At 41.5% G+C, this 16361-nt stretch overlaps 1 protein-coding gene across 1 annotated transcript in view; it reads right to left on the reverse strand.

The window, feature by feature from the left end:
* Window positions 1-1395: 1395 nt before the first annotated feature.
* The window catches only part of brinp2 (bone morphogenetic protein/retinoic acid inducible neural-specific 2), a 203892-nt gene continuing 188926 nt past the window's right edge, over window positions 1396-16361 (reverse strand). Inside the window, exons 7-9 of the mRNA XM_056390563.1 lie at window positions 10409-10631; window positions 4607-4913; window positions 1396-3922 (exon numbers count right to left, since the gene is read on the reverse strand). Coding sequence (XP_056246538.1) covers window positions 3101-3922; window positions 4607-4913; window positions 10409-10631 — 1352 coding nt within the window. The 3' untranslated portion in view covers window positions 1396-3100. The remainder of the gene's footprint in view (window positions 3923-4606; window positions 4914-10408; window positions 10632-16361) is intronic.

Consider the following 16361-nt stretch of genomic DNA (forward strand, 5'->3'; position numbering starts at 1 on the left):
CAGGTTGTATTTCTGTAATTATTTTCAATGATCAAAGAAGCTGGAAATCATGGGATGAGGTGCAGATTATAGCAGCTGACGGGGAAAGGTAGAAAATGTTATGTGAAGGCCTTATGGGCTACGAGGCAAGCAGATAGGTAACAGGTAACTTTTTTTAATGGAAACAACAAGTTTGACATTATGTAACCGCCCGGTGTTTTTGTTGCACAGAGTTACACCAGTGGACCTGCCGTGCCTAACCGTGGCTTCACATTAGAGACTGCACGACTTCATGAAGTCTATAATGTTCAGTATTTGTTGAAACTGTTTAAGAAAGGTGTGGATTCAACTTTATGGTCAGTATGACACGGTAAAATTCAACTGCAGCCTCTGACATGCTTGCATCAAGTTCAGCTAGGAAGATCCAATAAAAAGGAGAACGAGTCAGAACTTGAATCATTTCCGTCCTTTTGATCAAGTTGTTACCTCCGCCAAGGAAGTTATGTTTTCACCCGTATCTGTTGGTTTGCTTGTCAGCACGATTACACAAAGATTTCAGAACCGACCAGGGAAGAACCCACTAAAGTTTGGGACAGATCCGGATCATTAACTACGAACTGGATTTTTTTTCCTGTGAAGTCTGGTGTACGTTGCTTGACACTGGCCGTGGTGGAGGTCTGCGCTCTCTGTGTGACCTTCTAGTTAAATGATGAAATCGGTAGTGATAGTGTAACAAAGAAAGTATGATACAATATCTTTTTACGCACATTTATGCATAAAATTAGACAACTACAATGAGGATGCTTGGTTGTAACATGAAACATTAAGGACCGTTACCTATACTATATTGTAAATGACAGTAAAGAACAGCACATGTCTCTGTGTGAACATGACAGAGTGGATCAGTCAGCCAGCGATGAGACTGAAGACTGGAACAGGCGAGATCGAAACATGTCCAAAGTCAAACCAGTCGGAGATAATCCGTCTTGAGGCCAAAACCAAACTCAATTACTACTGCCCTGGGAGCTGCATTTAGTTTGCCTAATTAAAAATATAGGTCTATAAAAATGAACTAATAGAGTGACAGTTAATATTAATTACCCATCAAATTACATGGCAGGGATTTTTTTTGCGACTTTGTGCTCATTAAACTTCAATTTGAACTTGACGTTTCATAAACCGTGAGGTCACTTGTTTTTGATTAGAGCATTTCCCTCAGTGAAACGTCCCCCCCCACCCCCCCCACCCCCCCACCTGCGCACACTTGGATTGGGTTCTCACACGGCGAGGACAGTAGAAGAGATATGAATTTGAGCTGTCAACAGACAAACTGTACCTGTCATATATATATCGATATGTTCCATCATTGTACATGTGATAACAGTGAGGGGTTGAAACAAGGAAAAGGATGCCAGGTAGATAAACCACTTTGTTTTTACTTAAGCAAGCTGAGCACAGAAGAACTGCTGAAAATGACATACAAGGTTTACTGACTGTCAGTGAGAAATTAGTGAAGTAAATTTAAAATCATATCAATTATCATCCTGCTAAGGAGCTCTCAAGAGTACCATCACTGCCCTGTAGAAATCTTGTAAGTCCAGTCGCTGTGGTAACTCGCAGCTGACACTGAACCCACATGTAAAAAACAACAACAAAAAAACCCAAACGGAAACACAAACAAACAAACAAACAAACAAACAAACAAACAAACAAACAAACAAACAAACAAAAAAAACAGTTTCGTTGACCTGAGACTAAACCAAAACATTGAAAACCTTGTGTTAAAAGCATAATAAAATCAAACAGGTTCTATCAGTTACTTAGATTTTGTCTGATTGGAGATAGAAGGATTTCGCAGAACAATTACAGTATGCAAGTACTGGTGTGCACTGTGAATAGTGAGTCAAAGTTTCACAACATCAAATCAAAACAAGTAACTGCAGAAAGTGTGACTGGCATTTACATGGAAAAGCTACATTACCACGTATTCTGGAGAATGTGTCTGTTGTTCTGTCTTGGTAGAAATACTGAAATATAAAAAGCAACACAGCCTTCGCTGGGAAATCAAACACAAAAACTAAATGTGCTTCTTATCTTAACATTGAATCTCCATATAAGGCATGAGTTTGTTTTTGTTATAAACATTTTTTTGGTCTTTGCACTCGGTTATCTAAAAAGCAATGTGCACTTGTCCACACCTGGGGTTAGATGGAGCATTATTTACAGCGTTTGTATCTGCAGACCTTTTTGTTACCACATCAGAAGATTTCTTAATGATTTTCAGCTCAAAAAAAGAACTCAACATTGAAGATATTTTGCCATTTAGTTTGCTGATGTGTTCACCTTCTTTTGGTATAGACACACCACCAAGGACAGAACATCACTAACAGGCTTCTCACTCAAATGTTAAGCATAGATACTTACAAGTGTTCAAATGCCAGATAAAATGGAAGGCAGGGATTAAAAAGAAATATTCAAAGACAGTAACAGGGTTCAGGATTATCAAATTTTAAACTGTTAAGCATAACATAACAACTCATTCACCACATATATAATATTATCCCATTTTCCCTTTCCCCCGAGAGGCAAAGAAAATAGGCGTAGAAAAGGGGAAATCCTTTTCTGCTGACTCGTTTTTGAAGACCCCCTTAAGAATTCCTCTTTACATATCAAAATCGCCCTCATCTTTGCAAGGTAGAGATCTCAGGTATACTTAATGACATCGGCTCTCAGAGGTTCCAGTTCACAAAACCAGAGTCACTTGGCTTCAACCAGTCGTACAGTTTGCCAATAGCAGGGCAGTAACAGCAAACGTAAGCCTCCGGGCTGGTACAGTAGAGCTTCTGAAAGAGGGTCCAAGCATCAGCTGTTCTCCCGTCAAAAATGACTCTACTCTCTGGTAGCAACTTGTGATAAAAACGTGACACCAGAAAACCAGCCAAGAGCGACCGAAAGAAAAGCCATCAGAGGTGGATGTTCTATAAATCCTGACGATTTGGGTCCATAAAGCCAACACAGCAGGACCTCCCCCTACTCAGTCTAGGGTTGTCCCTGAAGCAGCAACTCCATTTTCCAAGTGCAGTATCACTCCTGAACCTGACTTGTGTGCTAAGCTAGACAGCTAGCTGCACAGCTGGGCCAGCTCAGGTTCAGGAGAAGCATTGGGAAGCTTGGAGTTGAAGATCTGCAGAGAATCCTTGATGCGCGCCACCTCTCCGGCCGACAGCTTGAGCCGGTGGCGCAACAGGCAAGAAAACAGGTCTAGCGGCTGCGGCGCCGGTGGAGACAACCGGTTAATCCGGTCTCTCATCTCCAACAACATCAGGAACGCGGCGTCCTGTGTCCCCTGCGTGTAGGGGTAGTCCAGCTGGAGAATCAGATCCTTGATGCCCTCAGGGTCAAAGTGCATGCTGTATCCAAACACTTTCAGCGTGTTGATCTTCATGTACCCAAGGTTGGACGTCTGGTCATCCAAATCCAACGGCTCATAGAAGAGAGTTTCATTCACTGTTGGATCATCTGTGACAATGCGGCTTCGCAGGTAGATGTGCACTGTTTCAAAGAAGGACTTCCATTTGCTGCCCAGAGACAGTGTCCAGTTGTAGCACTGTGCCGTGACTACGGCGTCCAGTCGAGTTCTCTCCCAGTCGGGGAAGTCGGGCTGAGTCACTGGCATGAACCAGCTCTCTGAGTGACTCCCACCGAAAGGATTCACGTAAACCGCAGGCACGGGCTCCAGTGTTGAATTCTTAGTCGAGCATATCTGGAAAGAAATGCCCATCAGCATGTGGATGAGATTGGACTTATTTTTGTTACTCTTGAGCGTCAGCAACATCCTCTTCCTCCAGGCAGGATTGAACCAACTTCCCAGGCGGACGTCGTTGCTGATGTAGATGGCATGGACCTCTATTCTGCTGTCCAGTCGCTGGAGCAGGTACTTCACCTGAGGAGGGATAAATACGGGTACTTAATGTACTGCATATATACATATGTATAATGTTGTTATATTATGGTGTATTTATACATTTGTTATATTATATATTTTGATTATATTATTTTATACCCATGCTAACTACTACTATTGTTAGGAAGTTACAGAAGACATTAAACAACCTTTTTATACGAGCAGTACTCATGAAGAGTAAACTGACCTTTATGTGTAACTTTGTGGAATGACCTATTAATGTCATAGAAACATTTTTACTGAACTTTTATGAAAAGGGAATTGACTATAAAAACAGAAGAACCTAATCCTGCAGGTTTTCGTTGGGTGTGCTCATTGTACAGATTTGGCTTTTACTGTTAACTTGTGTGCTTTCTTTTGCGTTCCCAGTATGTTTTGAGTCTGAAACGGGGAAAATTATGACAGAGATAAATAAATATGGTCGTCATATTTCATGTTTGTCTTTGTCAAAGATTGCAGCACTGTAGCAAACTACAATACAATACAGACATTTAGTTTGTCAATTTATGGGGTATTTTTTATGTGCTTTTAATATTAGAGATCTGTTTGTCTCGAGGCACAAAGAAACCAGTATCAGTGTCTCTAACCAGAGCTACTGTATCATTGGTCCACAGAGGTTTAACGACAGTATATGAAACACAGATATGAGAAAGCTATGAGAACCTCAGCATCAGGCATGTCCAAGTCAAAGTTCAGATAGTGGTCCAGGGATGCGGCAATGCTCGGCTGGCAGGAACCAAGATGAAGGAGGTTGCCATGGTGACAGGCTCCACAGCGGGTTGCGTTGTCAATGGCACAGGAGGAGCAGGAGGTGGGGGAGGTGCCCACAATGCAGGGAACGGCTCCCTGGCAGGTGGGCTGCTCCGCAGGGCAGCTGCAGCTCTTCACCTCCTCAGAGAAGGAGCCCAGCACTCCGTGCTCGTTGCAGTACAGCAGAGACTGGGCCCTTCTCAACCAAAACCCAACGGACCTGCAGAGGGGAAAGAGAAAACACGGTGATGTGGTTGTGTATACAGTACAACACAGAAGACGGAGCAGGTAACAGCTGTTTTTGGTTTGAACTTTAAAGAGCTCACTGTGTGGTTGGGTGTGGTCAGACGTGAGGCCCTGTACATCACGATTCAGGAAGCTGTTCAGTTACTGTTTAAAGGTCCCATATTGTACAAATGGTAGATTTCCATGTGTAGTGTGATTATAGATCAGGTCTAGTTTCTATATTAATACTGTGAAAGTATCAAAACCTCAGTCCACAGAGAAATGCACACAGCCTGTATTCAGAGACTGAGCCTTAAAACCAGCCGTCAGGACTTCTGGAACTTTCAATCTACAATCAATACCCCATGACAACAACAAGTGAAAACATAACAGACATGGGCAGATAATGACATTTGCAAAAAGCAGACCCTTGTGGACATGCATACACAGAAACTATGCATTGCCCTTTTATTGTGAAATGATTGTGTGTGAACTGTGACTGCCTAACTTTGACTGTCGCAAAAGCTAATGTGGCTGTGTAGCAGCGTATGGGACTGGGTCATGTGATATCAACTGTCTTTTGAAATAATCCCATTTATAATCTGTCTGATCATCAGTGGCCATCAGGTCACCTGGGACATTTTCAGTGCACAAAGTGGAGCGGTGGCTCAGTGTGGAAAGAAATAAAAAAAACATCAATGAGAGACAAAGAGAGACATCACGAGAGAGAGAGAGAGAGAGAGAGAGAGAGAGAGAGAAAGAGGGAAAGACACAGATAGTACTGTGTCATGTTCAGCCCAGCAGAGCAGGCTGTGGTCCACTGTGGTTCTGTGTGCCTGTGTCATCTCCCTCACATCTGTCTCCCTCCCTCCCTCTCCCCTTGCTGGTGACCACAGTGTGTGTGCTGGTGCAACCCTCAGCTGTGACCGGCTCAGCAGCTAGAGAGGAGGACTAGCGGAGCCGGGGTAACGTGGCTCGCTGTACTGTGTTATTAAGCTGTAACCGGCTGCAGCTGAGGATGACTGAGACTGTCTGTAGCCATGACTTCAGCTGTCACTGTGATTGTGGTCGTTTGGATTATGGCTGTGACACGTTAGTTTATAATGGGTGTGACACTAACGACAGTACATGCGGGATTCGTGTGCGTGCTGGATAAGTGTATTGAAGCTACGGTATTCCTGAACTGGAGTTTTCCTGAATTCCTGTGGTGTCTTGGCAAACACATCTGTCACATCCCATTCGTCCAACGGGTTCAAATCTCACGCGGTTTGATGGTGATTTCTCAGCAAATGATAATAGAAGCAGTAAAATCAGTTACTGATAATGATTCACTACTTGAAACTTAGTATATGTTAGTGAAACACTCTGTATTAGATCAGATACATCAATACACTGACAAATCTTCCCGATTAATGCTGAATCAACTGAGAGGCACAAAACTAATTACATACTAATTAGTTACACATTATCACACTGAGTTTTTTTACATTGATTTATGCCCATATATGTAAAATGTATGTCTCACTAACAGGCAAAACATATATGTTTATGTATGTCAAAATATACCAAAAAGTTGTGTTTGTTTACTGCAGATTATAAATGCTTTTATATTTGAGATATGGATATTGTTCGTCATTAATTTTAAGGATACATGCACAAGAAAATGAGAGGATTTTCCCAGTGACTCTAAAGTAATGGAAAAGGGATCATGCAGTGAAATGCAGTGAAAGATTACTAATTGTTTCTGAGTATGATGCACGACTTTTACTTCTGGGGAAGGGGCAGAAATAATGTCTCAAATAACATTTCAGTAATTGGAAATTAACGAGTCGTTATTATTTTTGTGTCGCTCAGCAGCTGATTCAGAGTTAATCGGGTTAAACTAAGGAATTGCTGTGGTGTGTCAATTCACAGGCGTCCACGAAGTTACACATAACAACATTCAATTAATCGTTTCTTTCAATCTTAGCTGCTGATTTTTGTGGTGTATTTAAAATGCTTAAATTAAAAACAAATACAACAAAGAAATAAAGCGAATAACAAAATGATGAGACGCATCCTCCACAGCAGAATGAACTACAATTACCACGTCATGGTTGTACGCCTCCACCAACAGGCCGAGTTACTGAGCTACAGAACCGAATAATGGCCAAAAAAGTGTTTTTGCAGAACATTATGATGTCACAGTGAAGTTGACCTTTGACCTTTTCGGTTATAAAATATCATCACTTCATTTTATCCTTTGAGACATTTGAGTTGAACTGTGTCAAATTAGCATATTAATCATTTATGGCCAAAAACGTGATTGTGAGGTTGCGGTGACCTTTGACCTTTGTCCACCAAAATCTATTCATCAATCATTTCATCCTTGAGTTCTGGGTTGTGTCCACTACTCACCTGCACAGAAGCGCAATGCATGATGGTATATATTGCTTGGTTAGTGACCACCTTACTGAGTCCACTATATAGCATATAATAATTCTCACTATACATTCGGACGAGGCGACAAAATGGCGGACGAACCACAGCACATAGTGGACTACGTAGAGAGTAGCGAGTGGAGGCATAAAAACAATCAACCGTCCAGACAGCTCGGGGTTGGAACACACTGGGCGGAGCTTATCATCGGCGGCACGATGACAGCCGTGACAGACGGACTTTCACATTAAAAACGGTTTCCTCTGGGATGTGGATCGAACGTTCAGTCACATTTGTGATTGACCGTCTGCGGTTTGAAGCATCGGACTCCGCTGCAGCCGCCTGTACAATCAGACTCTCAGAGGGATGATCCTGGCAGAATCCTCAGTGTTGACAGACCATGGCTTCCACATCCGAGTTGTAATTGGACAGTCGATCATGTTCCATTTTGACAGGGGACAACGCGCCTCCATTTCAAAACACACTTCTTCGTGAAAACTGACCGTGCTTTGCATTTAGTATTGGCAAGATCAGTGCAGTTCTGCCGGACAACACTGAAGACACCTCTTCATTTTTCTGTTGTGATTTGATTTTAATGTGGCACGGACAATTCATCTCCTCTTAACATATGTTTTTCTCTTTTAATTCTGTCACAGTGAACGCCGGCATGAAATGGAAATATACAATATACACCATATATGTTGTGTTTCACTTTGTATCTTTGTTTGATTGGCTTTTGTCTCGGCATTGGAAATCTTCCACAGATTTCATTCCTTGGTAACAACTCCAATAACTCTGTACCTTACTGATGGGTGTTACTGCTAATGCTTTTTTCCATTTTATGCCTCATGTGCTACTTCTGTTATTTCATTCCCCGTTTAACTTAAAGAGGTGACAAAATCTCTCCTTTGAAAGTACTCAGAGTTAAAAAAGTTAAGTTTAAGGAGGAGTATTCAAAGACAAATTTTTTTTCCAGATGAGTGCCTTACCCACAAAACAAGCCTGTTTATTTCATATGCATCCCATCTTCACAGGTGAAAATGGGATTCACAGTCTGCTTCATATTACTTATAAATGGGATTATTTATCTTCGGCAATTTGACACCTCTTTTTTTTTATAGAAGGGTGGCTGTTTGGTTCGACTGCAATACAGATGAAAATGCAGAAATACATAAATTACCATCCACTTCGGTGCGGTAACAGTAGCAACAACTTCAGACTGAAAATTGGCTCTGCAGAGATTCTATCCTCAGGCGTAGTTCAGGAAATCTCACACAACATTGCCCAAATGCTCCGACAATTCCCTCCCCCCAGGCCTATGTAAATAGACAAAAATGAATGATGATAAAACAAATGGATTTGTGCAGAAGGAAATTGGGAGGTTTTGCGGCTGAGCAGCGCCTGATAACTTGCAGTTGCTCGTATGAAGGGGTTAAGACTCTGAGTGGCAGGGTTGCGTGTGTGTGTGTGTGTGTGTGTGTGTGTGTGTGTGTGTGTCGGGGTGGGGTAGGGGGAGGCATAGAGACCAATGGGACACAAAGGTAATGGAGGTAGAGAAATACACCAAGGCAGAGAAGCAAGAAGTGGGGGTGGAGTGATGGGAGGGGAAGAGGACTGTCAGGGAAGTTGAAATCGTCTGTAAAAAAGTGCAGAGCTGTCAGTCGAGGAAAGGACTTGATTACAGCGTGCCACAAAACCACGTAGCTCGTCCCACAACTGGTAACAAGACCCCCCCCCCCCTCCCATACCCATCACATCTCTCTCCTGTTCACCATCGCTCTTACTCAGCTTCCCTCCCTCCCTTCACACCTGCTTCTCAACACGAGTCAGCTGAGCATCCATTTGGAAAACAATGGATGAATTTAGCTAAATTATCCACCACGTTATTTTAATATAGATGAAAGTGAGGGCAACCATGATGTTGTTTATTTATTATAATCACAAGGTAATCTATAAACTGATGGATACTTACAGTTAGCAGTTTGGATTATATTTTTACTGTTGGTCATAATTTTCTGCTTGTGTTTCTTGTCCTGTCAGACTTATTCTAAGCAATCACTTCAGTGAATATGGTGTCTCAGATAGAACAAATGGCCCTCTGAAAAAATGTATCTAGAGTTGTGCTAAAAATTGGAAACTGGACGTGTAAAACTTACTTCCTGTGAGCCACGGGAAATTTGTAAGCAAGACAGGTTTCTAATTCCATACTTTAATTTGTTACTGTTTAAGTCAAAAATTATATGTATTTGGACCTTTATTCACATTTATACTGGAATTCAGTGTATCTACTTACAGTTTCTCTTGGTTTCCACTTCAGCATTAAATTATGTATTTAATGCCATCCACGCTCAGTGCTCATACATATATCTATAGGTTTAGCTGCCCGCAACATATCTTAGTTCAAAAATGTAACTGAATTAATCAAATAACATAAGATTTGTATTTGAACCTCCAAAAAAAGGAAAAATGTCTAAATAAAGTTTGAAGTATTGAATCGTATTGGGCCATGTGTATATAAGGAGACGAGGGGCTCATGAATGTGAGTTTGGTTTTATGTTTCTATGAGCAAAAAGGGGGGAAATCTGAAAAGCTCCCTAGGAACATTAGCATGCACAGATGATCCCCAACTTCTGCTCGTCAGCTTCCTGTTTTCTGTCATGTAAACACACCAGTGTCACGTCTCGTCAGTTAAGTCTTAACGTCTTCTTCCCTCGTGTTTCCCTTTGTGCTTGTGTTTGCAGGGCACAGCTACAGTATCGAGTAGTGCTGCTCGTACTCTGTCATAATGCACAGCAGTTTTACACAGTAACGCATATTTACTGCTGTATAATCTGTTGACAGCAAGAAACAAGTCAAATCTGTATGTATGACTATTTGGGGATTTTTTCTAAATTCAAAGCTGAGCTCTTTCCAGACACATAGCTATGAGTTTTCCTAGGGTGCCCCACTTGTGGTAAAGTGTTCGAGAGCCTGCAGAAGCTGTGGTGAATCAGACACCTAAACTCCCAGTAATGACAAATCATGACTCCCTTCATTCAGTTTGCTTTGTGTCAGCGTGTCCCAGTGGGCTACCTGTCTCGGGGCAGACTGATGCGAGGCTGGTTGGGGCAGCGTTTACTCAGGGTGAACAGTTTCCTGACGATCTTCTGGGCTTTTCCCAGGACCAGGGCAGTGCTGGACTCCAGCTGGGTGTAGCGCTTCTGGAGGGACAAGTCGGCTGACCAGAACTTGGCAATCGTGGACACATTCAAGAACCGGTCAGTGGGCAAGCGCTTCATGAAGGCTTTGAATTCATCTGCGGGGAGTTTAACAGAGAGATGGAGAGAGGGAGAGGGAGAGAGGTGGAGAAAGAGAAGAAAAAAAACACTGTTAGATGCTCTGAAGTAATTTATATGTTAACAATGCCCTTTTTGAGCACGGCAAACCCATTCACCACATGCTATTTTATCCCTAGTGGCATTCGTAGATAATGACTGAGGAACTGGGGGGAGTTTCATGTGTAATTAGAATACAAAAAAAGCTGTTATGTTCTAATGAATTGCCATTACAAAGTAAACACCTGCACTTCAATCTGCAGTTAGACTCATTCACCTCACCATTACAAGCTCATCATATTCACGGCAGCAGCATTTGCAACATTTGGAAACACTATTATTTAGAAACACCAGTCATCCGGTGATTGACAATATGGTGTCACATACAGATGGGCATTTTCATTAAAGCTGTAATTCTTTCTTCAAAAGACCAAACAACGGAGAAAAACCCATAATCACAAGTTGAATAGACGAGCGAATGAATGAGAGCGTGTGGTGAAACGCTCCAGAGCCTTAAAACAGGTGATGGATATAATTCACACCAGATTCTGCAGCTGTCATAGCAAGTTTGTGTCAAAACCAAACAGACACAGAAAGGAAGGTTTGATGTGAATAGATTTGTGATTTCATCATTTCATTTCATGCCAACCTAACATCACCTCTGCCACTTCCAACAACATATTAAAATCATCAAAGCCTCTGAATCATTGGGATTTTGAAAGACTCGTGTAATGGCGGAGAGCATGGACATAAAGTGAAGTGATTTCAACATAGAAACAAAAAGAAACACTTTAATGATCTATTGAAAACAAAAACACATTTTCATCCCCTTGACCTACATGAATACCATATTATCTAAATGTGTTTTTTTTTTTTTAGAGGTGATAGCCAGCTGAAATCTTACTGTTGTTGAAACACAGGTTTGCATGTTGTGGTTAAAGCCATAAAACGCCCCAGTAATTGATAACCTTTATGCAAAATGAATAATAAAAGGTTCACTCTAGCAGTTTAGTATTTCACTTCCATAGAGAAGACTCACATGAGATAAAGGAAAACAGAGTCAAAAATCTCATATAATATCGTTTAAACTGTAATTATGGAAAAACTGTTCAGGTCAGCCTCATTTGGCTTTTCCTGTCCATCTCCTTCAGACTCTCAGTTTGGTAATGCAGGTATGTACTGCTGCACTTATCCAATGATTACGGTCGATCCGGTTAAGTTATAATAAGTAGAGTTGGTGCAACTGTGCAACAAAGTTGAACTAGGCTGTGGCAAAGGTTGTAGCAGTAAAGAAAAACCCTGAGTGTGTTGAACTGAGCAAGTATGTTTTATTAATGAATGACTTCACCTTTTCATTTGTGAGAGGAGGATTGTGTTGTGTCTGTATTTTGCTGACAGCATCTTGTTCATGCACTTTCCTGTCCTGTGTTTCTGGTTGAAACACAATGAACATCAACAAGAGAAAGGCACTTAAGGATAATCTAAAAAAAAAAAAGAATGAATAAAAAATCAATGCATGGTTATTGTTTTGGCACTTAGCAGCTTTAGCTTTTATTACAAGTGAAAACTCTTTGCTCTTTGCTATTCAGAAGAAAATCTTAGCACCTTCGTCAGAACAGCTCCTAGACACGTGGACATCTACTACCCCCGCCAAGATGAAGAGAGAAATGAAAATAAAACGGTTGTGATTTCAAATGTGTGAGTGTGTGATTCACCCAAAAAAAAAAAATAATAAATTACACTGAGACTAATGTTGGCACAAAAGACGTGTACACTGTGCCTGGTTTGCCAAGAGTGTTATGTTGTTAAGATCATTTTGCTTCCATTATGAACCAGTGGGCAAATATCATGCCAGTGTGAAGCCTCTGGGAAAGTTGAACCTATTATTTCTTTTTCTCCCGAAACCCAGCTAAGTGAGACCTTCTAGGATTGTTGGTCTGCTGGAGAATCATATTCCCATGTGCTGTTGTTGGCAGGGAGACAGCGAGGAAATCTGCAGCCAAGCCGACCTGAGCTGGGCCCAACTGACGAGACTCAAGCCTATTACAGTGCTCAGTGATCCCAGATGACACAATGGTCTGTCTCTCTCCAGCCTTCTCTTTGTGTATGTCTGATTTCTCTCTTCTGGACTAGCGAGTCGGGGGTTGTCTCGTTCCCTCTCAAGAGTTTTCTGTCTCTGTGTGTTCCTGTCTGTTTCTGCATCTCTTGTTCCTCCCTCATGTCTTTCTGTAGCGGCTCTTCCTCTCTGTACTGACATGAGGCTAAATGAGTAGGGCAACGTTAACTTTGTTATTACTGTTTACTGGGTCTGTTTTTTAGTGCTTGTTTGATTTCACCTCTACTGATCTTCACAAAGCATTAAAAGCTACACTGAGATGAATTTGCAAAAGTTAATTGTTTGAAGGACAAAAAAAGATACAGGATACAAGTGTGCTGCATATACTTTTGCTTCACCTGAAGAAAAAGAAAGATGTCTTTTCTGTGTTCTTAGAGACATGCTTTAAAGGGGCTATTTGTACGTTTTATCTTCCACCGAACGCGGTTTCTTAACGGGAGTGGGTGGCGGCGATTGTCGCTCGACAAGAGCTTTGGTCATCCTTGCGTTTACAAGACAAGAGGTTATAATACGTCCTCTGAGCAGCGCTACGTCTTCAGGTCAGATTGGAGGCTACAGTGAGTTGCTATCGGAAAGTGACGAGGCAGGCCGGGGCTAGCTGGTTAGCATGCTAACTTCAGTAGAGGAAAAGACGTGATAGAGACAAGAGCTCCGGAGACAGGAATGAAATTTGATGCTGAACTCTGCTGAAGTAAACAGTTGTTGATGCTAATGTTAGCTATGTAGCAATAGCAAAACTTAAAAAACAAACAAAAAACAAAAACTACTTTAGGTTCAGGAAAATACGGAGGTTTGAGTTAAAATAAGTACTTCCTTAAGATTAGACAATCTTTGTTGTCATGGTTACAATAACAAACACATGGTTAACTTTGTCCGACGATCATGGATAACAGAAACAACATAAAGACCTATCGTCACATGGGAATCGAACACCGCTCTCCTGTGTCCTGTGTTTTGTTGACCCATCCATCCACCACAACCTCCTCCTGACATAGAATTTGTCTCTCTTTACACTACGTCACCCACATTTTTCCATTTGCTCCTGTCATAATAACTACGACCACCAGATGTCGCCTAGCAACAAAACGTAACTATAGGTCATAATGACCTGCTGCACAGACGGGACAGTACACACATACACACACATGAACAGGACAAACTACAATAACTCACTTCCTGTTGTCTTCATGCACCTGTCCCTTTCACCTCACATGCTGTGCTTTGCTCCAACACTCTATTCCAGTTATATAATGCTTAAATAAAGTGAATCATTTAAACAAAACAAAAAAAAAAAGGTGTTTTTAATGCTGCACCATTACATAAAATGGAAATGGAAATTACATGTACGATAAAGTTTGGTACATTTGGAAATTGCTTAGAACAATTGCTACAATTTCGGATGATGGGAACAGACTCGAGCATCATTTTGAAAAGCTACACATAAAATCATTCGGTAATAAGCTGATGAGCTCACGGCCAAAAACCAGAGATTTTGTTGCTCTTTTATGTAAATAGCAAAATACAAGCTATTATCCACAGCTACTGTTGTTGATGACACCCGACAGCCAGCGCTTGTCAATTCTGTTTTGAAGGTAAATGTAATTTCCTGCAGTGAGTTTCACTATGACCATTAGCCTCCCTCCGTCTGACCAGCACCTTTCTTCATCTCTCTCTCCCCTTTCCTTCCATTTGTAACTAAGTCACACACATTGGTCTTCATTCCTCATCCACCCCACCGCCTCCCTTTGTGTTTCTTTTATCCTTATTTTTCTGTTTTCTCCCAGTCTTGCTCTTTCAATCTGTCGTCAACACTCTTTAAGCATCACTTCATCCTGGCCTCTGTCTCTCTCTCTCTCTCTCCCTTCTCCCACACTCATGGCAGTAATCATTAGCACTGCCATCATGCTGGAGGAATTTGTCTGTCTGTTTTCCTCCCTCTTTCTGACATTTATGACTCCATGTCCCAAATTTATGGACAATTTGGCTCACTCAAAATCTCTGCGATAAAGAGGCTGGAGGGGGGGGGGGTCGTTTCCACGATGGCTGGCCACGCAGCCCTGAAATCTCCATCTCTGGGCCGAGTTAGTGATTCATGTCATCATCAAGCGGAGACGACAGTTAAGTGACTGGCTGGCTGAGGCCTGTTCATTTAACTCCCTACAACGACATGGGTTATTAAAAAGCCAGAGCCAGGATCTGAAGAGCCCAAACAGAACAATGCTGTTTAGAGTCAAGTTCACTTAAAGTGTTCACTGCCTCCTGGTTTTAGACAAACCAGTGGTGCGGCTCGAGGGATGACAACGTCAGTCAGTATCCAAATACCGAATGGATCGCTGCTAAATTTTGATCGGACATTCATTGACCCCAGAGGAGCAATCCTACCGACTTTCCTCTGACTTTTCCTCTAGTGCCAATGAGGCTGACATTTGTGGTTTTGTGGATCGTATGGATTCCCATACGATTTTGTCTAGACATGTCCCGCAAAGAATGAAGTGTATAACCTAACTTTTAATCCAGAGGTCATAAATTCAATCTCTCCACTACTTTGGTTTGTGACCAAATACCTTCAAACACTTTCCAATAGTCTCAGACTTTAGGACTGACCGGTGTGTTGAGGAAAACAAGAGAAAGAAACTTGAGGAATTCTTTAAACACAACAACACTACAATATCATTTTATTTTTAATTTATGCATTAAGCAAAAAAAATCAAAAAAAAGAAATACAATTTCTATTTTTATTTTTACTTTTGAATCTTTTTTCAGTTTGTTTTTTTAACCTTCAGTTGCCAATGATCTACGCAGTATAACGGCACTGATAACTGCCATGTTGTAAATGCATTGTTAGATAAATGTAAAAATAATTCTAGCACACTAATGTGCTAAACCACGCCTTTGCTTATTGTAACCATGACAACAAAGGTCCCCCTAACCTGCTTGTGCTTAAACTTAATGAAACCTTAACCATAGCAGAAGTTGGTATGGACTGAATGCATGAATCTGTGTTAACCCTGTTGAAATAACCTTCATCTTCCTTTGTGGAGATATTCAAGTGTGCATCTTTGCATCTTTCATTATTAAATCATGTTATAGAAGCAATCATTTAATTTATTCTTTAGTTTATAAATTGCACTGCTCTCTGTCAATCTGACATTATCTCCAACTGTTAGTTTTCCTTTGCATTTAAGTTCCATATAGGCTGATTCTGTGATGCTGTGTATAATTAAAATATTCTGTCAAACGCGTGAACATGAATCACTTCTCACCCTTGTATATACTCACTGCCACAGCATCTCTGTCACAGCTGGAATTACAACTGATGGGTTTACAACTACCTGTCACATACAGCAGTGAATACTAGTGTCTGGAACATTTCTTTTCCTTTCCTCAAGATGCTTCTTGCCTGTGCAGCGCCTCTGTCTGTCACTTACATCTTAGCGAAGATCCTCTTTATTAAATCCCACATGATTTCCCGCAACAACAACTTCAATAATCATCCCTCTTCCTCTGTACCTTAAATTCAGTCGCTATCATGACAGACAATGGATGTCTGCAGGCGAATGCAGCTGCAGCACCCCCCCCCCCCCCCCCCCCATCC

The sequence above is a fragment of the Seriola aureovittata genome, chromosome 12 (genome assembly GCF_021018895.1).
Source record: "Seriola aureovittata isolate HTS-2021-v1 ecotype China chromosome 12, ASM2101889v1, whole genome shotgun sequence".
NCBI classification, from domain to species: domain Eukaryota; kingdom Metazoa; phylum Chordata; class Actinopteri; order Carangiformes; family Carangidae; genus Seriola; species Seriola aureovittata.